We start from the raw sequence: 20,388 nt of genomic DNA, 5'->3' as shown, positions 1-20,388 counted from the left end.
CAATGACTGCCAAAAAAAAAAGGCAAATTAGCTGGAAGGTGAGAAAATCTGATTTGAATGGAACAGCTGGCAAGAAAACTGTGGAAATGGAAGGTTAATAATAATCATGGAGTTCTCAGGGTTGGAAGGGACCTCTGGAGATCACCTAGTACAACCTCCAGTTCATCTAGAACCTATAATAAAAATAGCATCTTTAATTTTTGTTCAGGCAGTTGGCCTAGGCACTCCTTTTAGGTACTTTTCGACTGCAATATCCTGCCTCATCTCACTTTTTAGAGCTTCAACGAAAAGGCAAAACCCTCAAGAACGTCTAATTTCAGGATTAGAGCCATTAATGGCATCAAGTTCTTATACTGTATGACACTTCTACCTCCTATTCCTTTGAAGGACAGGGAAATTTCCGGCCAGGTGACCCACGGGCGTGACCAGCCCCACCTCCTGTTTCTCAAGCGCCTGCGCTCAAGGACGCCCCTTTAATTAGCACTCCGTTAATTACCGCCAGCGTTCCCCGCTCGGCGCCGCCCACGTGGCCTCAGGGGACCGGCGCGCCCCTGTGCGCGTGCGCGGCGCTCCTGGTCACGTGCCCGGCCGCCAGCCAATGGGGAGGCGCGTTACTGCGCGGTGCCCCGGTTGAGGAAGTGCCGCCGGTGCCCGTGCTCAGCGCTCCTCCGTCCGGTTCCGCCTCCCGGGATGTGCTGAGGGCGCGTCCGCCGCCCCTCCCAGGTGAGCGGGGAGGAGCTTGGGGGGGGTCTCTGCGGTGGGCAGGGGGGCTGGCGTTGTCATGGCGATTTCGCCTGGGACGGGCCCGGGCCCGGCGCAGTCGCCATGGCAACCCCTGCTCCCCCCCGCCCTTAGGTCGCAGCGGGTCCGGGGCCCTCGGGACGTGCTCCCGTCCTTCCCGATAACCGGAGAGTTCGGTGCCGTTGTCGCCACCTGTGTCCGTCTCCATTTCCTCCTCCGCAGCCGAGTTTCGCCCGGGCAGGCCGGGATATGCCGTGTATGGCCGGGTCCGGCCGCTCCCCCGGTTTGCTCGGGGTTGTTTGTTGAGGGCTGGGTGTTTTCGAACGGTGTGTTGAGGCCACCGACATTGCTGTGTCCAGCCAGGAGCTAAAACCTATCTTGGATAATCCACTCTTGATTACAGGCATCAGATTATTGTCGTATCCCACTGCAAGCTGTCTAAATGTTTAATTATGTTACCTATGTTGAGTTTGAGCCCTGCTCTGTACCTGTTTTGATTTTGTTGTGCTACAGCAGCTCCCAGCCCGTTCTGGGTGATCTTGCTGAGCTGCTGAACCTCGGCCACACTTCCTTCTCCTCTGACGTTTTATTCACAGACACACAGAGGCATGAAGTAGCCGTACCTACCTCAGGCCACACTCTTTATAGTCGGGTCTTTTTCCACCTCTGGGATTGTTCTAATAATTTCCTGTGTCCTCCTTTGCTGCTGAGGCACAAATGTTCTCAGGGAGCTCATTGTGAGCGTGGCTGATTTTCCCCCTTGCAGTGGTCAACACAAATTGGAGATGTTTGCATTCCTTCAAGATGCATTCATTTTTTATTTATCTACAGCTTACAGTTTTACTTGGCTTTTAGTACTGTGGAAGCTTTCTGCAACTGCCAATAGCTTTATATTTTCCCATCCTGGAAATCTGTGCCCTATCTCAAAGGATTTGGTTGCATGTCTATTCTTCTCCCATCTAGTTGTTATGAACCTGCTGAATGGACTCTCTTTTCACTATGGATTCATCCCAGATGATTTTAATCTAATTAATTCTTGTAATTAATTTCTTTTAATCTGCCATAGACTCTCCTTAGCCCAGGTCAGTATCCTCAGAAGTCTTTATGGAGGACACTTGTGGGAGCATTTTGGGAGCACTAGAACGTGGTGTGTTTTCAGATTATCCAATTGTCTGCTGGAATAAACTCTAGCAGCTGTCTTACAAGTGAGGTGAAAAAAAAAAAACAAACCAAAAAACCCACCAAAACTCCCCAAAACTTCTGGGTCTGTCCCAGTGTGTGATAATTAATGTGTGAGCTCATTTACAAGATAAACCTGAGCAGCCTCAGAAGCAGTGACAGGGACCAGGCTTTTAAAGCAGAAAGTTTTCTCTTGCAGGTTAAAAAGTAGTTCTATTACATCTTGTAAACTGCTCTAATTAGTGTTCCCACACCTGGTGGCAAAGGAAAAAGCATTTGTTAGTGGTGCTGAGACAATGTTTTGCTCTTTGCTGCTGCTGTTGCTCTCAGCAGGTTGGTTGATGTTCTTAAGGCAAATTGACTTCTCATGTCTGACTAGTTGGGAAGTGGCTGTCCTGTGAATGCCTCTTAAAACCTGTAGCATTCTTAATTTTAACCTCTTTCCCTAAACCTGTGTCACTCATCCTGACTCCAGGTATCCAGACTGGAATTGGGTGTGGTGAAACATTGTGGGAACTGCCAGTGGAATTCAGAAAATGATCTTTAGTCAAAGAGCCTTTAACAGAGCATGTGAATTTATTTTTTATTAACAAAGTCTGGTGCTTCTCTCGTGTCTGGTGTTATTTATTTCCCAGTAAGGATGATCTTTATTTGCATTTTTCTCCTGTTGTAGGGTTTCTTGGAGGGTGTTATTAATGCAGAGGTTGGGCCAGTATATTCTGTCAGTCAGTGATTCAGTGCTGGCCTCGGAGCCTGCCAGCTGATGGGAGCTGCTCCTGCCACCCCAAAAGCCATTCTCTTATTTCCTGCCTATTTTCCACCTCTCTGGTCCCCACCCCAGCCACTCCCAGTGTAATTTCTGGAGTGAGCATGTGAAACTCACCCGGGCTGACGCTGGGTGCCAGCGCTGTTGTAAATACCTGAGAAATTACGGGTGCAAACTCCGGGACTTCCTGCAGAGCTGATTCAGAAATGCTCGGAGCTCTGCCTTCCTGCTGCTCACAGGCTGCTGGGCTGGAGGCAGCCCCGGGGCATGGACAGGGATTCCCTTCGGTGACGTGTTCAGATGCTTCTAAAGAACCAATTTGGCTTCAGCTGTTTGGAGTGACAGCAGAAAAACATCTGCCTTAGCTGAGCACCTCATCTACAAACCTGGAAGCCACGTGCTATCCAGAATCATTCTCAGAGTGGGATCACTTCTACCTTCCTGGTTTTTAACCAGTCACAGCATGTCTGGCAGCTTCAATGCAGAGCGTTGCAAAACGACTTTGAGCTTCACATCTCATTCTGCATCCCCCCCCCGCCCCCTTTCCTCCCTGCAGAGAGGTAGGAACAGGAGCTGCTCAGTTTTCAAACTGAGTTTTTAATTAAGTTTTTAATTTGTGCTTCTCAACTTATTGTTGTGGCTGTCAGAGCAGACACCTGTGCCAGAATCCATTTTAAATGTTGTTAGTTTAAAACAGCAACAGTGGAGTTTTTGAGTTGAACCTGAGTGTCTCATGCTTGGAAAACTGCTGGAGAAGGAAAGGAAAAGGAGCCATTTTGGATCAAAATTTAAAGTTGGGATCTTGGAGAGGTGTTAAGTTTGGGGCACTTGTCTTACAACTGAGGAAGGAATGTTCTTTTCAAGCTTTTCAAAATTTATTTTATTTGAAAGCACCTTGTCTGCAGTAACCTCTGGAAAGTTGTGTTGGTGTCTCCTGTGAGTGTGTAGGTGGAGGGGCTGGGTTTTGTTGCTACTGCTCCATAATGAGGACAGTGTGTAGGAAAATAGAGGCAGCCTCAAATTCCCTTCTGCAGGGGTTTGTAGGCTGCATTTCTGGCTGTTTTTTAGTCACTACACACGTTTTCTGTCTGGCTGTTTATTCTCATTCAGAAGGGGCAGCGGGCCTGCAGATATGATGGATTGTTTGGGTTTTTTTGTTTGTTTTCTGGAGGAAGAGGTGCCTATTGGAAACTTGCTGTGTATTAAATCTCCCCTCCAGCAAGGAGCTTGTTGCCAATGTGCCTCTTTTGTGACCCTTGGGTTTGAACTCCCCACAGTGCCACTGTCACAAAGCAGATTTTCCCTTCCTCATCTTAACAAGAAGAGATTTAACAGCAAAACCCTCTTAGAGATTCTTGTTTGCCATTCCCTGGAGGAATTGCTGTATCTGGGGCAGCAGGAAGCCAGGCCTTGTGCAGTGTGCTTTAAAGATACTTCATTTGGGGACTGGCTCCAGTAATGTTTCCAGAGCTGTAAGGTGAAAGAACAGCCCAGAAGGCGACCCACATGCAAAACATTAATGTTTTCTGCTGCTGCGAGTCTGACAAGTCCAGCTCTGAGTGTGTGGAAGATCAGGGATACAAGTGTAAAAGGATTTTCACTAACAGTAAGTGTTCTTTATTTCTGATAAATAACCACTGCTTGCTCCACAGGTAGAACTACATTTTGCCTTCTCATTTCTTAATATCCTTTTGGGGATTGTTTCAAATCCTGATCCTTCATGGCAGGAGGCCAAAGTGTTAATGACAGTGATTCTGGGTGTTTGGCTTGGAGGCTTGGGGTGCCGTGGTGTGCATACCTCAATGCGGGCGGAGTGGAAAATTGTGTGGTGCTGGTGACAAGACACAAATGCGTTCTTAGAACCGTGTTTTCAGGATTTCTGAGCTGAGGAAAAATAGTCTGAGCCATCTGGGGTGAGCATTTGGGAGGAAGGCTGATTGCCAGAATGGTTTTCCCAGGTTGTGTGTGACAGTGCTGCCTCCCTGGCTGTCAGAGTTCCACGTGCTCTGGCCAAGCTCTTGTAGCTGTTCCACACGAGGAGGGTGTAATACACCAAATAAATCAATGGGATATTTGGTGTTAGGTGGGAGTCTGATTTAGCAGGGTGATACAGCAACACGCTGAAATCACAGCAGAAGGTTAACACATTGATGGCAGTGTGTGGTTGGATCCAAATTCAGGTGTGGTGCCTGTTCCTGGTCTCCATGTGCTCACTGTCAGGGTGCTCAAGAAGGGGTACAGGTTAAAGCCTGCTTTTCTCCCTTCAAAATTTACTTTTTTATTGTCCAGTTTTTATACTTTGGGCTCAGCTGTGTGTATATTCCTGCCACGTTGGTCTGGCTCTCTCAGGAAGATGTGATTCATTATTAATTGGCTCAGGGCACCTGGCAATTCACTGGTGCTTATCTCAATACAAGGTTACCCTGCAGCCTCCCTGGGGTTTAGACAAATTCAGCTTTCCTTACAACCCATTCCTCCCTGAGCTCACTGGATTTTGTTCTCCTCCACTGTGGGGTGCTAGTCAAGCACACTGCCCTGGATGGATTTACTGGACAAGAAAGTCCAGGCACAGACAAACTCCTTTCTCCAGAGTAATGTCTCCAAGAAAATCCCATTAGTGCTTGGGATGTGCTTTGGGGGCAGATGGGATCCACATGGCAGGGCTGGATTAACTTCATGTGTTCCTCATGTGGCAGCCTGGGGAGCTGTGCCAGGGCAGGTGCTTGGGAAGGCAGTTTTCTGCTATTGAAGGAATTGAAATATTGAGGAACTCCAAGTCTTGAGCTAGGGCACACCCCTGAGTGACCTGGGGTCCACAAGGGGCTTTGAGGCCCAGTGCTTTTGATTCTGCTAGAAAAGGTAGAAAAACATGGATCAAAAGGTGTTCTGGGCTGTTGTAAAGTCACATAATTGGAGCCTGCTTCCACCCCTGTTACTGCATTTCTTTCAGACCAAGGCACAGAATCAGTCATTTTGTCCCCAATTTCTCATTAAGAATCTCACTCCAAGCTTCTGCTAATGTAGGGAATTAAGTGCTGGCAGTTTAGGGCAGCACTCCTGTGGGATGTGATGAGTGTACAGGGATGGAGGTGAGAGGATGAGCTCCAGGCTCTGTAGGTTTGCATAACAAAATTGGAATGAGGAGAGCTGTAAAACCTCCTGGGGTTTGTGTGCTGCCTGTCCCAAAAGAGCCTGTGTGGCATTCCTAGAAGGAGCAGGAGCATTAAATGGACAGAGTGTAACAAATGTCCTGTCAGGAGTGCTTGCATTGCACACTGGCAGAGCTGGGGGTGTTGGTGCAGGCAGCACATTTGATGCCCCAGCTTCCAGTTGTGCCTTTAGATCCAAAGGAACTGGTCTGATTCCAGGCAGGGTGAAGAGATTTGCTCCTCACTGACATTTTGTGGGCCTAAGCAACCTGATCTAAGTTGGGTTAAACCCCAAAGGGTCTTTCCAGCCTATGCTTTTTTATTCTATGACCGTACTTGAAGTAGTACCGAGAACTTGTCAAGCCAAGTATTTAAATATTTTTTAAAAATTGGCTCCTGTTGCTTGGATAATGTTGTTCTAAGACCTGGAAGCACGTTTTTGAGATTCTTAGTAATGAATCCATGTTTTGAAATCTAGTTGCACTTTTATTGTATTAAATGAAAGGAGCTTGGTGACAGAGTTGTCTGTGTGGAACATTCCCTGCGAGACCAGTAACCTAAAAACACAGTAAGCTGAAAATGAAATGCAGCAGGGAAATCTTTACTGCTCTGTGGAATTAGACTGGTTCAGACTGAATGGTTTAATGTAAATCAAATCCCCAGTGCCAGATGGCACAAGGTAGGGAGACTTATAGCTGTGAAAATTCCTGTTTGTGTTCTGGAAAATAATAGCAGACTTCATGGCTGTTTTGGGTACTGTGGTGCTCAGTCAGAGCTAAAATCCTGCATTGTGGTAGCTTTAAGATTCTCTCTGGGCTTTGTTTGATCTTGTTTACTTACAAGTGAGAGAGGATGCCAAATGTTATAAATTATTCTTCTCTGGAAATCTTGTGTCACTGGGATCTGAGGGCTGCCCAGACTGTGACTGGAGCTGCAAACAAGGATTTGGTGGTGACACTGGAGCAGCACCTCTGGTGTGAGAGTACCAGGCACAAGGAAATCCATCTCTGTGCCTGTGTGCAGATCTCCCAGGGAGTGTCTGTAGAGTGAAAAAGAGCCACATGTCCTGCAGTGCTGGGCAGGAGCTGACAGGTCAAGGCCAGCCCAGGTGCTGCCTGTGCCCAGTGGGTTTTTGGTGTCACTGCCATTCCTCTGGGACAGCCCTATCATGGTGTGTCCTCAGGAGTCGTCTGCAGGAATTTAATCTTTTCTTTCTGTGGAAGGACAGCGGATAATCCTTAATAATCCAGCAGGAGTGTGCTCAAAGTGAATGCTTTGGATTCCTGAGGTGAAAATCTTCATCTCAAGGCTTTGAGGATCTGCACTGTTTAGTGTTGGAGGTGCTGGGACACCCTGGGTGTGCCTGTAGGGACAATGCTGTCTGAATTATGGGATCCAGTTATAAACACCCACAGCCTGCCAGGGCTTCTGTTTCTTCTTCCCTGCAGCTCTGCTGCTTTCTGTAGGATGAATTGATCTCAGTTAGCTTTTAAGTAAAGTAAAAGGTATCGATGAACTTCGATCCAGCTTTGTTTCTGCAAGTGAAGAAGATTCCTTCACATTGGTTTTTGTGTGAGCACTAAATTTAAAGTCAATACATCCCTTACTGGGAATTAGAGTTGTAAACAATCCTAGTTGCTATTTGTTTGACTTTAGTATTAATTACCTGGCTTTTATTCTGCTAGGAATTTTAGTGATATTTGTTGCTAGATGATAAAATTTTTATTTCATGGGTTTATCTGCTTGGAAGCTTAAGTCAAAATAAAAATTAATGAAACAAGCATCTTGTTCAATGGTGAAATCCAACCCATTTTTGCAGGATGCACAAGGCAGAAACATTAAGACATGTCTTACAGTGCTAAAGAAGGGAAATCTCAACTTGTAGAACCACTTGGCCAGGTTTTTGTAGATATGGAAATGCTCAAGGGATTTTCAAACACCTTTAAGCAGCTGCCTGCCAAAGCTTCAGGCTTTACCCTGCATTTGAACACCCTGCTGGATTAAGAGTGCTGATTTGGTATGGCTGCCTGTTTCTCTAGAAATTGATCTTATGTAGATTTTATTTTGATTTTTTGTTTGTTTTTTTTTTTTTTAATACAAGAGCTCTAAGAGGGATTGGAAACCTCCTGCTCTTGAGAAAAGCTTGAGCTGAGGTGTCTTAGCTGTGAAGCATCTGGTCAATGTAAATAAACTGCTCCTGGCTCTAAACAGGAGCTGCTCCTTCTCCATAGGACCTGGAAGTGCTGGTGGTGGGAATGTCAGTGCCTCTACTTGGCTCCATCATGCTGAGTGAGCAGGGACAATTCCTGGAGACCTGGCCATGGCTTGGGCCAGTGCTGGAGCCAAAGGCTCTGCTGCCTTTTAGACAGAACTGTGAAATGCTGTTCTTTAGCTCATTTATAGCTACAGCTTATTGATGCCAAAGATCTATTACATCATTTTAAAATACTAAGTTCAGGCCTCACCATGTACTTTAATTTAAAATTATGTGTCAGGTTGGCTTATTTAGTAATGCATTTACTATTTCTTTTCATCCAACTTCCATTACTGCTAAATATTTGTCAGAAGAATTTCACAGGTTCCTCTGAGCTACACTTGAGGCCAAAACATTTTGCTAGATTTTTTTCAATAGAGCGAGGCAGAAAGCTAGTAAAAATGCTCAAAGCCTTTATCCTTTCCTGTATTTTTGAAATGAATTTGTTATGCATTAATATCTGCAGGTTTTAGGTAAGAAAGGGAATTAAATGCTCAGTTTCTAGTTCTACTTGCTCCTGACTGTAGTATTTTTTAAGAGGGTGTCCGTGGTGCTTTTTCAGATGTTTATGTGCACTATCCCTTCATAAGCATGAAATGTTAAATAAAATGTGAAATGTTGGCTCATTTTCTAATCCCTCCAGAGCAAGTGCTTCTTGTTTTAACAGAAGGGTGAGGTCACTGTGCCCCCTGGGAGGAGACAGTGGGCGATGTTGGCCATGTCACCTCCCAGACAGTGGCCATCGTGTGAACCAAAGGCTGACACCTGAGAAAAAAATATATTAAAATAAATAAGATAACTTCACTTTGGCTTTCCAAAGTGGCCATGGGCACCCTTGAATTAACCACTTGTCCCTGGAGCCTGCATTTGGCTTCACAGTAGCCACCATTTGGTCTTAAAGGTCAGAATTTGTGTTGTCAGTGTTGCTGCCTCTAAACCCCCAAAGGCCCTTTTATCTTCCAGGGTTTTGTTTTACACTGATACTGTTTTTGTTTTATTTGGTGCTTTCAAACCTGTATTTTGTCCTCTCAAGTTGACTGTAAAAGTGATACTTAGGTCACTGTGTTGGTTGAGACTCGAGTTCAGGACTTTGGCTGTGCTAAAGACAGCATTGCCACAGGCTGTGCCCAGGGCCAGGATCTGCTCTTGGGTGTTTTTCCAGGTATCTGGGAAGACCCAAGGGCTGGAATTCGCCTGGAATTTCTTCTCTCTTGGTCATAGCAGCCACTGACCACAGCTCCTTCAGCAGCAGTGACACCTGGCCAGGGAGGAAGGGGCACAGGCCTGCTCTCCTGAACCCCTGTGGCAGGACACGGTGCCAGATGGGTGTCCCAAATGTCCTTCAAATGTGCTGGAGCATCTGGATTAGGTCATGGAATGGATGGAGCGAGTCCCTGCAGACACCACCAGCCGTCTGAATTTGAGAGGAGGGAGATTATCCTGTTCAACAAAACAGTCATGGATTACTTTTTTGAGGCTGGCTTGAGCTACAGGATAATGCTTAATGCTTGCCCAGCTCTTTGAGAATATGGTGTTAAATACACAAGGACTAATCCTCATAGGAATGTGTCCTGTGCTGGCTCTGCCTCTCCAGCAGTGCCTGCTCATTAGCAAAACCATGGCTCTGGCACGGTGGTTTCATTTCTCTCTGATTTATTAATGCTGAGAAGGGGTGTTCCCTTACAGGAGCATTGAAACTTTGCAAGAAAAATGATCCTGTGGTGTGTCACAGCTCTGAAATGGCTCAACAAAGGGTTCAGCAGGGCTGGGGGGGTGTGAGACTGGGGTCCTCATCATCCAGACCCAGTGGTGTGAATCAGATGAGCCTCAGCCAGAAAATGTTTGCCTTTCCTTCTTCGAGGTCCCATGGGGTGAAGCTGAGGCTTCTTAAAAGGTCACCGGAGGCTGGGGGTGGGGAGCAAGTGCAGGGTACAGATTCCAAGCCCGGCCTCTGAGGGCTTGAGCCAGTTCTGGAAGCGTAAAGGAAGTTTTAAAGGCACCAAGGAGTGCAGGTTTTGTAGGTGCTTAAGTTGTTTTGAAACTGGTGCCTGGACTCTGTGAATGCTGTGAGCTGCTCAGTAAATATGCAGCCACAGTCCTGGAACAGGCTGGGAAATAGCTTTGATGCTTTTTAAGGAATTCTTTGGAGAGGAACAAATGATCCATTTCAGCACAGAGTGACGGTAACTGGCAGAGTAAAATCATAGAATATGCTGAAGGAAAGGGACCCATCAGGATCACTGAGTCCAACTCCTGGCCCTGCACAGGACACCCCAGGAATCCCAGCATGTGCCTGACAGTTTGTCCAAGTACATTTAGCAACTTATTAATGTACAATTAATTGCTGAAGTGTAAGTGTGGCAACTTAAAATTACCCAAACTGGCAATTGTAACTTTGCCAGTTACAATTTTTGTGTTGAAGCTGCTCAAATGGCATATGCAGTCCAATGGGGAGAGTGTTTAAATCTGTTCTTCCTTGAGCTCTGAGCTTTAAATCAAGGACAATGGAGAGCTGAGCATCCCTTTTCACAGGAGGGCACAAAAATTGCTCTGTGCAGCTGTTCCCTTATAAATTGGCGCTTTGAAACCAAGACTTGAGTTTTCTCTCTTAAAACTGAGAAAAGAAAGTAAAAAATTTAAGTAATTTGTTTTTGTTAAGGGTGGTGGCTTTGGTTTTTTAAATTTGCATCCTGGTCTGGTTCTTTTACATGGGAGGGTCAGAGAGTGAGAGAGGTGAAGGAAACGACTACTCCTGTCTCTACTCACCTTGTCTGTCTCATGTGGGGCTTTGTCCTGCCTAAAATGTGTTCTCCAGTCATCCACCCAGGGCTACAAATGCTTTTACAACCACTTTAGCTATCACTTGCTTCTTTCCCTCTGGTGCTTGTTAAAAAAGGCTGAAGACATTGCAGCAAGTGTTCTGTTTGTGCTCAGCAGATTGTGGCAGGGCTATGGAGAAAAGGTGTCCTGGGATTTCTGTATCTGAGCGCTCTGTGCTGGGCTGGGAGGAGCTGTGGCACACAGGAATGAGGGGAAGTGGAACTAGATCTCATTTCACCAGCATAGGTTGAACAAAATGAATATTTTAAAGAGTTGGAATCCTTTGCAAATGTACTCACTGGAGATGGCAGGGTTGTGCAAGAGGACTTTCTAAATATTCCTCTGGCAGTGCTTCCTTTTTAAGCTGTTTGTTCAGTTTTGTTTTAACAAAACATTGGTCCTGCATGGACGTTTGAAGAGCTCCATGCAACATAAGGTACACTTGGCACACTGTTGGCTCATTTAATGCTCTTTTTGGAAGGGCTGGTGGCCACGTGCTCCTCACACACAGAGTCACCAGACTGTGCTCCTGGGGATGGAGATGTGCCTGGATATGGGGCTGGAGGGATGGGTCAGGCTGAGCTGAGAGCTGGGCTTGCCCCATGGCCAACACAGCTTTGAGATCCTTCTCAGGTTAATGTTGCCGTGTTTTGCTTCATCTCTCCTGAAAACTGACTTTTCTGGGAAAAGCAGCTTTATCCACTGCAAGCCCCTCCTGGAGCTGTTGGATCAGAGCCCGTGTTCCATCACTCCTCTCGTGCTTCCTTCCCTTGCAGGCGTGAATGACAGAGGAGGTGCCCCCGACTGCACTGACGGATGTGAACCTGCGCCTGCTCTGCCACGATGACATAGACACGGTGAAACAGCTCTGTGGAGACTGGTTCCCAATAGAGTATGTGACTGGTTTGGGGTGGCAGGTGGGGACATCGGGACAAGTGGTGTCAACCCCCACTGGTCCAACTGTGCGGCCTCAGGGCTGTTGCCAGGACAGCAGCAGGTTGGGAATCTTCTGTGCACTGTGGTGGTGTTGCTGTTAAAGGTCCTTTGCTGCCTGTCCTGGAGTCATCAGAAACTTCCTGTGTGCGGATTTTGGCAGGAAAATAGGTCATTAAAGGGATGGATCAGCTTCTTGAAAAAGACTGAATGAGATGGGGAAAGGAGGACACCTCCAGGAAAAAGAAGAGCATCCCTGTGCTTGTGAAATTGTGTCCTGGGGTGTGGTGCTGGGACAGCACCCTCAGAACCCAGCTGGCACAGAGCTGTTCCTGGGGGGACTGAGCAGTACTTGGGTCACTGTTCCTCCCATAGTCTGGTTTAAAGCTGATCTCAGCCTGGCCCAGGCCAGCTCCCCAGACCCACATTTGGTAAATGCCCATGACTGCACAAGCACAGGAGCTTTTCTGTGGGACATTGACAGATTTCTGGCCTAAAGTATCCAGGGAAACCACAGCTGTAAACTTCATGGATTTTTAACTTTAGCTTCACAGAGGTTTATAGAGGATTCTAGCAGATTATAATTAAGGTTGAATTAAATGGAACAAATCAGCAAAAGCATTCATAATATTTTGAGTTTGTAGATTTTTTTTAAAGGCAAGACATGCTGAAATCTCACTTGAAAATAAATGAACATATATTAGTTTCTCTTTAGTTTCAGAAGGAGGAGGAGACCTGGAGGCTGATGGTGTGATTTTTTTTTTTTTAATCAATATGGAACATTTTTTTTACATGTGTATCAAATTAATGAGATCCTTACACTCTTAGATGAGGGCAGATGGATCTTGCAGTTAAAAATAACTTGCTAAAGATGGATGTGAAAGCTCTGGGCAGAGACTATAAAATGAAAATGTGAATCTCTTAGCAAGGCAGGAAGCCATTATATGAGGAAAGAACCCATGGCACCAAATGGGATGCAACAGCTGTTTCCAGATGAGGAGCATCTCATGCCTGTTCCCATGGCTTTGCATCTGCAGACATTCCTGTTTCTGGTTCCTTCCCAGGTACCCTGACTCATGGTACCGAGATATCACTTCCAACAAGAAGTTCTTTTCCCTCGCAGCCACATACAGAGGCTCCATCGTGGGGATGATCGTGGCAGAGATCAAGAGCAGGACAAAGGTGCACAAAGAGGTGTGTGACTACCCTGGCCTCCAGCGGGACAGAACCCACCCCTGCCGGGGGGAATGGGGATGGGACCTGTTTGGGGTGGGGCTTTTCCCTCCCCTCTTCAGACACTTGATCCTGAGTTAATGCAAGGAATTAAGCACTTGCTGATTTCCAGTTATTGGAGCAGCAGTGGATGTGTGGTATCACTGAGGCTCTTCCTGCTGGGGCATGGCCCCATGGGGAGCTGAGGGACCAGATCCTGCAGGCTAATCCCTGGCCATGGCTGCTGTAGCTGTGGGACCACAAACCTCTGTTTTTCTTAAGAGCTTCCTCAGCGGTACTGGGTGAGTCATTCTGGTGACTTCCTGCAGAAACTCCTCCCTTTACACAGTCCCTGTCCTGAGCCCAAGGGGAGGTCACCTGTCTGCAGAGAGCTTGGACTTCAGAGATACCAGAGCTTGGAGGCCAGGAGAGACAATCCAGTGCAGCAGAGAGGGAAAGAAGAGATGGTCAGCGAAGACAGCACGGGAGAAGAGCACAAAATAAAAAAGCAGGGGCAGTGCAGGGAGTACCTAACTCCTGGAAGGCCCTCAGTGTTGTGGTTAAAGAATAATCCCAACATGCCCACGAGCCAAGAGCACAGAGTAGCACATGGGTCTCTTCACCTCAGCTGTCTGGCTTCATCTCAAAGCTCATCAAAGTCAGAAGCTGCATCTTCAGCAATTTCTTGTTCCAGCCAAGCTTCATGAAAGCCAAAGGCTTATTCAGGCACTGCTCTGGGCCATTGGGCCTGTGGAATGTGCTTCTTGTCCTCCCCAGCTGTGCAGAGATCTCCAGCTGACACAGCTCAGGTGAAGCTTGCAGGCCACAAGGACGTGCTGGGTTGATCTAAACACTGCTGGGTGACTCCAGAATTGGCACTTTGAATCCTTCTGGTAAAGAAAGTAAGGCTGTTCTGTCCCTAAACCCACAAATAATGTACATAGGTAGGTAATAGCATGGTTTGTGTTCTGCCTCTGGGAGGATGGTATGAAAATAGGAGTAGCTCCATGCTTGGATATTTTCCTTCCATTCCAAAAGCTTCAGCTAAGACTGTTGAGTGAAGAGAAATTTCCTGCTTTAGCCTTGTTTTCAGATGTTCCAGTATAGGGCTCTTGCTTTCTCCTGTGCCTCCCCATTTAATATTTAATAACCTGTCCTATCTCTACACAGGATGGAGATATCCTAGCTTCCAACTTTCCTGTGGACACTCAAGTTGCTTACATCCTAAGTCTTGGAGTGGTGAAGGAGTTCAGAAAACATGGAATAGGTAAGATGCTGCAAAGTGCCAGCTGTTGGTGTTGTTTACCAGGTGTGCCCAGTGGGTGGGACTGAAGGAGCTCCAGAATCTCCCTGCAGTGTCCCTGTGGGAAAGGCTTACCTGACACTGGTACCAGCAGGTGGGATAGTGCAGGTCCACGGGGAAGTTTTTACTGGTGTGGCACAATGTGCAAATATTTCCAAAGAGTACAAGCCTTTGTCAGCTTTGTTCCCAGGGGCCTGCTGAGCACACCAAAAACTCACACTAGTGCTGCTGAGACTGTCTGAAAGTGTAAGAACTTCACCCAGAAGCAGGGTTTGAAATTATTTTCTTTCTGGGTATCTGGGTCTGATCCCTGAGGAAGAAAACAGAGATGCTTTTAATCTTTCAGCTTCAACAGCTACAACAAACTGTGAGAAAACCACAAAGGGAACTTGGAAATAGTAACTTGTGCCTGATTAGATCTCAAATGTACAAGTGAGCTCTGAATGTCTGTTGCCACATTCCTACAGCCATTTGAAATCCTGGAGCCAGAAGGGCTTTCTGTCTGTTTAGAGCAGTTGTGTTCTGTCACCCAGTGCTGCTCTTCTGGCAGGATGTGGATCTTTGATCTGCAGAAGAGAATGGGCCAGGTTTGGCAGTGTGACCCAGGGGTGCACACCTGGAGTCCCTTCAGTGGATATGGGTATAACTCGGCATCTCCAAGTCCTCCCTTCTCCCCCAGGCATGTTTGGAGAGGTCTAAACTTGGAGGATAAACAAATAAATGACCACAGAGTCCTTGGTGAGAGTAGTGTTTAAACCTTCCATTAAAATGCCACTGGAGAGAATTTTCTACTACAAAGAAGAAAGTGGTAGCACAGAATTATCACAGAGGGTGGTACAGAGGTCTTTCTGTAAAATTGTGGTAGTTTTCAGTCTCTTCCTAATTTCCAAATCTTTTTTTTTTCCCCAGTCCCATCTTGCTGGAATTTTCTCCTTTCAAAGTCAGTATTTCCTGTATCCATTCCATCCGCACAGTGTGTTGCTGTGCTCTCTCAAAAACTTTGAGCTTGCACCTGTAGCAACACAACCTAAAAAAAGCTGCTGCTGCTTTTTCTGAGGTCTTTGTGTTGAGTCTTTCTAGTGATGTTTGAAGCTGTAGCCTTTCATGCAGGAGGCTCTTCACTCCAGCCATGCTTCTTAGCACTAAAGCTCTGATTTTCCTCTGATTTTTGTAAAAGGGTTCAGTTTCTAGTTCTCTGCTGTTCTTTAACCACAGGACAGCTGCATTTCTGTGAGGTAGAGGACTGGAATATCTCATAACAAAATTGAACTGCTCTGTTGTCGATGTCTCAGTGGTTTTTTGTCTTGGCTAATACATATTCTCACTACGTATCAAGAGAACATGAAGTCAGTGCTGTTGACTTCTGCTCTGAAATCCTGTGGGTCCTCCAGGTTCTGGGGATTGTGAAACAGCAGCAGCCATCTCTCCTGTGTGTCATCCAGGCTGGTTCTTTAGCCTGGTGTTACCACACCTGCTGGAAGAAGTTTCCATGCAGGTTCTGCTGGGTCCTTCGTGCCATGTTGAGGTTTTGTGGATAAACCCCCCGGTCTTGCCTCTTGGGGCTGGAGTATCCTCTGTACCCTTCTCTGGTTTTTCCTGCTGGCTGCAGTAAATCCAGATTGGATGAGACTGTCTCCACTCCTCCTTACATGGCATCTTAAAATTCCAGCAGTTCTTAGATTTTGATTCAAATTCAGCAGACACAAAACAATAACCTGCTTGTGAAGTCCTGTTTTGACACTCTGCTGTATCAAATGGCTTTCAAATAAATACATGTAAGGGGTGGAACTTATACCATTGAAAATGAGTCACTGACCTTCCCCAAAGCCAGGAGTTGCTCTGCTGGGGATGGACACTATTGTCAAGGTTCTGCCTCATCCTTGTGGTTATTGAGTCAGAGGTTTGTATCTTTAAAACCTCTGGGTTTTGAAGCCGTGCTCATAGGTGAGACCATGTATGAAAACCATGTAGGAAGGTCCTGTGAGAACTGGGTGGGATTTGGGGTTTCCAGGTGTGTGCTGCAATCCCTGGTGAACAATCCTGGTGCAGGAGGGCTCAGCTGGGCCCCACACACCCTCACACTGAGGGTCCCTGGGGCTGCACACACACTGTGATCCTGCTGCCTTCCCTTCAACAGGTTCCCTCTTGCTTGAGAGTCTGAAAGATCACATTTCCACCACTGCCCAGGACCACTGCAAAGCCATCTACCTGCACGTGCTCACCACCAACAACACAGCAATAAACTTCTATGAAAACAGAGACTTTAAACAGCACCACTATCTCCCCTATTACTATTCCATCCGAGGGGTCCTCAAAGATGGCTTCACCTACGTCCTGTACATCAATGGTGGGCACCCACCCTGGACAATCTTATATCCTTTCCCTGCAGGCTGCTGAGCAGAGGCAAACCCTGTTTTGGGTTAACAACAGCAAAGTTATATGGGAACTGAAACCTGCTCACATGTGGGTTTAATCTGGAGCTGGAAGGAAGGGGCTGTTAGAGTTATTTGATGTAGGATGGTTGGAGCACGTTGGATGCCAGTGAGAGCAAGTGTTGGTGTGAGGCCAAAGTGCTGGGTGTGCTTTGGCTTGTAGGGTGCAGGATTTGGCCAGGAACAGGGCAGAGAAACCTGTGGTCTTTGTTCCTGTGACCTGGGATCCCCTGTGAGCCTGGGCTGGCCTGGATCTCAGCAGGCTCCTCCCACACTGACTTAGGGGGTTTGTTTTGGGTCAATGGATCATGGAGAAGAAACTTGATCCTTCCTGGGTGTAGCTGGTCAGTTCCAACCTTCCTGGGCAGGTGGATGGATTGCTATCCTCACAGGATTTTCTGTGGAGTGCAAAGGGAACTGGTAGCTGCCTAGGGGAGGTATTTCCCACACAAGCTGGAGCTGCCATTTCCAAATTGCCATCCTTTACAGGGCAGAGCAAATCTCCTGTTAGTAGAAAGGTGGAGGCAATGATTGCAAGGAGCAGATGTGACTGGGCTGAACAGCTTCCAGTGTGTCAGGGGTCCCTGCAGGCAGGGCAGGTCCAGGAGCGATTTATGTTCTTTGCTAAGTTACAGTGTGTTTCTGTCCTTAACTGGTGGCCACTGACTACCTACAGCACATTGGCTCCACACTAGCCAGCCTGAGCCCATGCTCCATTCCCCAGAGGATATACAGACAAGCCCAGAGCCTCCTCTGCAGCCTCCTGCCCTGGTCTGGCATTTCTGCCAAGAGCAGCATCGAGTACAGCCGGACAATGTGACGGACTGGGGGTGCACAGGAAGCACAGGTGGGTGCTGGGGACAGTTCCCTTCCCTGCCACAGCCACTGTCCTGTGACAGAGATCCTGGAGTGAATCTTGAGATCTTGGATCCTTGTCCTGCTGCTGTGGAAGCTGTGTGGGCATGGCTATGCTCCAGCTCCAGACAGCAGCTGAGCTCCTGCTGGTTTCATTTGAAGGGAAATCAAGCTCTGACCTTGTTTAATTGAGCCCAAACCCCAATAGCAGGTGGAACCTGCTGTCCTTTCCTTTTCCCAGCTGCTGGAGCAGTGCATGAGCCCTCAAAGTCCCAGCACAGTAACTGGAAGCCCCATTTGCTGCCAGTGCCATTGCACGTGTCTGACGTTTCCAGGACAGTGGCTGCCCAGCACACTCTCCCTAAGTGTTTCCCTAAAACATCTGCCCTCTTTTCTTTCCATAGGATTGTTTCTCCTTCCACCTGACACCTGGCTCTGCACTGGTTCCAGTGATGACAGCTCTTGGCCGGTGACCCAGCCCGCGGATGGGACTCCCTGCTCCGCAGGGACTGACCTTTGGTAGAACTCCACCCTGGGGCTGCAGCCCCACGTGGGCTGGGTGGGCCTGGCCGTGCCGCAGCCGCGGGCTCTCGCTGTCACCACTCCGTGCATGTTGCACTGTCCCCGCCACTTCCCTGCCCCGGTTTGCTCCTCCCCACAGCCGGGGTGTCGAGGGCTCAGCTGCTGCTCCCGCTCCATCCACAGCTGCTGAGAGCAGCTGAGGGAGGTTCATGGATCCGCACTGAGGAACCACTTTCATCAACTGGGAGAGCCCTGGCAGGCCCCGACTGCCAGGGCAGAGTCTGCCCTTGTTGCTGGGGAAGGGGGTGGCTGAGGGAGGGGAAAGGGAGGGAATGGGAATCATGTTTAGGTCCTGCCACATCAGCTTCTGGTGTGTCCTGTGGGTAACTTCCAGGGAGAGCAACTGCCTCGCATGAGAAACTACCCAGCCCCACCAGCCCTCTGGAGTGATGTACAAAGAACTATGTAATTCAGGATGCATAAAGTAGAAGGCAGGGAATGAAATTGCTATTTCATAGTGAAATATATATGTATTATACTGTATAGATCTTTCTGCCTTTGTCCAGGATGGAATGTAGCAGGGGAAGGGAGCTTGGAGTGTAGAGTCTGGTCCTGAGCCCTTCTCCCCGTCCTTAGCACCAGGCTGGACTTCGCGGGCTCTCGAGGGATGGGATGTGTGCACAGATCACGACAGCGTTTCCTTGCTGAGGAAGATCCCCCAGCTGCTCAGTGTCGTGCTTTGGGCTGTGCTGGGCAGTCTCTCGCTGGCTGCCTGTGTCCTGGCTGCAGGACCCTCTGGCTGGACTGAGCAGCTCATGTGCAGCCTGCGTGGAGGCCCCAGAGCTGCAGCCAGGCCGGGAGCCCTGCTACATTCTCATGGAAAATCCCCCTTCCCTGGCCAAGGCTCTTCCCCTCTCAGCACCATGTTATTCCCACCTCATTTTTTAACTGGGACTGGAGGAGAGGGATCCATGCCAGAGCAGGGATGGGCTGGCACTGCCAGCTCTGGCAGGACCTGGGGGTGACACAGGGCTTGGGCTGGGCCTTAGAAGAGCCAACAAGCACATGATGACCTTGCAGCCTGGATGGGCACAGAAAGCCCTGTCAGTAACTAAGGCCCTGGGTGGGAGTTCAGTAATAAAAGGACGCAGGAAATGAGTTGCTGTGACTAGTGCCAGGCTGGAGAGCAGGCAGCCTCAGGGGCTGGCACGTTTGGTGTCTTTGAGCAGCACCAGGCTGTTCTGGGAGGTGCTGCTCCTTCAGGGGTTCAAAGACAAGGTACAGAGGTGTTCATGAAGAGTCAAACAGAGCACTGATGGAAAGTCCAGCCTTTGACACCATCAAGCCCCAAGAGGCCAGGGCTGCCCTTGGAGTGGGCCTCTTCCATCCTGTGTGATGTCTCTGTTCAGCAGTGTGGGTAGCACTGGGCAGGCAGCTCCTCCCCCAGCCCCAGTGCTTCCTCAGGGCCCCTGACACCTTTCCAGCCTCAGTTGTTACCAGTTTGGGGTACTTTTTCTTATCCACTTTCACTTAACACATCTGTTAGTTGAGAGTTTCTTTAGCAGCCCAAGCCCCTGTTTTTTCTCAGCACTTGCTTTCTCTGGACCAGAATGAAGCTCTTCTCTCCTGACTGCCTGGGGCTGATGTGTGTCTGTGTCCCGTTTCTCTCCTGCCCCTTACACAATCCAACTCCAGTACTCCAAGTACACATCCCAAGAGAGCTGTGACTGGTCTGTGTGTCCTCCTGTCACCGTGTCCTGAGGTGTCAGCCCTGTCCCCACCTTAGCCCATTATTTATTGAACAACCTCTCGCTAAATGTCTTCAATTAAACCAAACCTCTTTTTTGAGTTGTCTGTCCCTGCAGAGAATCCGCCTGTGACCAGCTGCTTGTTCTCTGCCCCATGGCAGGGTGACCACAGACCCTTTTCTATGGGGCTGGGGGGGATCCTGGGGGAGCTGCTCCTGCTCCAGGCCAGGGATGAGCTTGGAGCAGGTAGAGGGGGGACAGGGAACAGGAAGCAGCTCTTCCAGGGCTGAGCCTGCCCTTCCAACAGTCCTGCAGGATGGGTGGATTTTCCTAAGGCTCTGCTGAAATGGATGGGGCCATGTGCTGCTGCAGCACTGGGCTCTTCACTGGCTGTCCCCACTTCAGCCAGGACCAAGGCCCCTCCTACACCTGGGACAAGCTGCTCCCAGCCTGGAGCCTGGGGGAGCACAAGCC

The 20,388-nt window shown here is 48.3% G+C and overlaps 1 protein-coding gene across 2 annotated transcripts; it reads left to right on the top strand.

Annotated features, from left to right (window-relative positions):
* The first annotated feature begins 531 nt into the window (after window positions 1–531).
* NAA60 (N-alpha-acetyltransferase 60, NatF catalytic subunit) lies at window positions 532–20,014 on the top strand. Of its 2 annotated transcripts, XM_088063930.1 has the most exons (7): window positions 3,402–4,292; window positions 11,686–11,801; window positions 12,907–13,036; window positions 14,225–14,321; window positions 16,495–16,729; window positions 17,453–17,636; window positions 18,049–20,014. In XM_088063930.1, exons 2-6 carry the CDS (start codon window positions 11,692–11,694, stop codon window positions 17,607–17,609), a joined length of 729 nt encoding a protein of 242 aa, XP_087920056.1. In that variant the 5' UTR covers window positions 3,402–4,292; window positions 11,686–11,691; the 3' UTR covers window positions 17,610–17,636; window positions 18,049–20,014. The 2 variants fall into 2 exon arrangements, with proteins under 2 accessions (XP_087920055.1, XP_087920056.1); XM_088063929.1 differs by lacking the exons at window positions 3,402–4,292; window positions 18,049–20,014 and adding an exon at window positions 532–723 and having other exon boundaries at window positions 16,495–17,549.
* Window positions 20,015–20,388: the final 374 nt, after the last annotated feature.

Source organism: Pseudopodoces humilis, chromosome 18, assembly GCF_049639895.1.
Source record: "Pseudopodoces humilis isolate 2021_Gansu_Grassland_sample_001 chromosome 18, ASM4963989v1, whole genome shotgun sequence".
Lineage (NCBI taxonomy): Eukaryota > Metazoa > Chordata > Aves > Passeriformes > Paridae > Pseudopodoces > Pseudopodoces humilis.
Note: the sequence above shows the minus strand (reverse complement) of the source record. Positions and strands in the feature narration are given on the sequence as shown.

What these genes read in the sequence shown, in the direction of transcription:
- NAA60 (XM_088063930.1), top strand. Translation starts at nt 11,692, where the DNA reads ATGACAGAGGAGGTGCCCCCGACTGCACTGACGGATGTGAACCTGCGC. An exon ending in GGACAAAGGTGCACAAAGAG is followed by an intron (nt 13,037 to 14,224) that starts GTGTGTGACTAC and finishes ATCTCTACACAG; the next exon opens with GATGGAGATATCCTAGCTTC. An exon ending in GTTCAGAAAACATGGAATAG is followed by an intron (nt 14,322 to 16,494) that starts GTAAGATGCTGC and finishes TCCCTTCAACAG; the next exon opens with GTTCCCTCTTGCTTGAGAGT.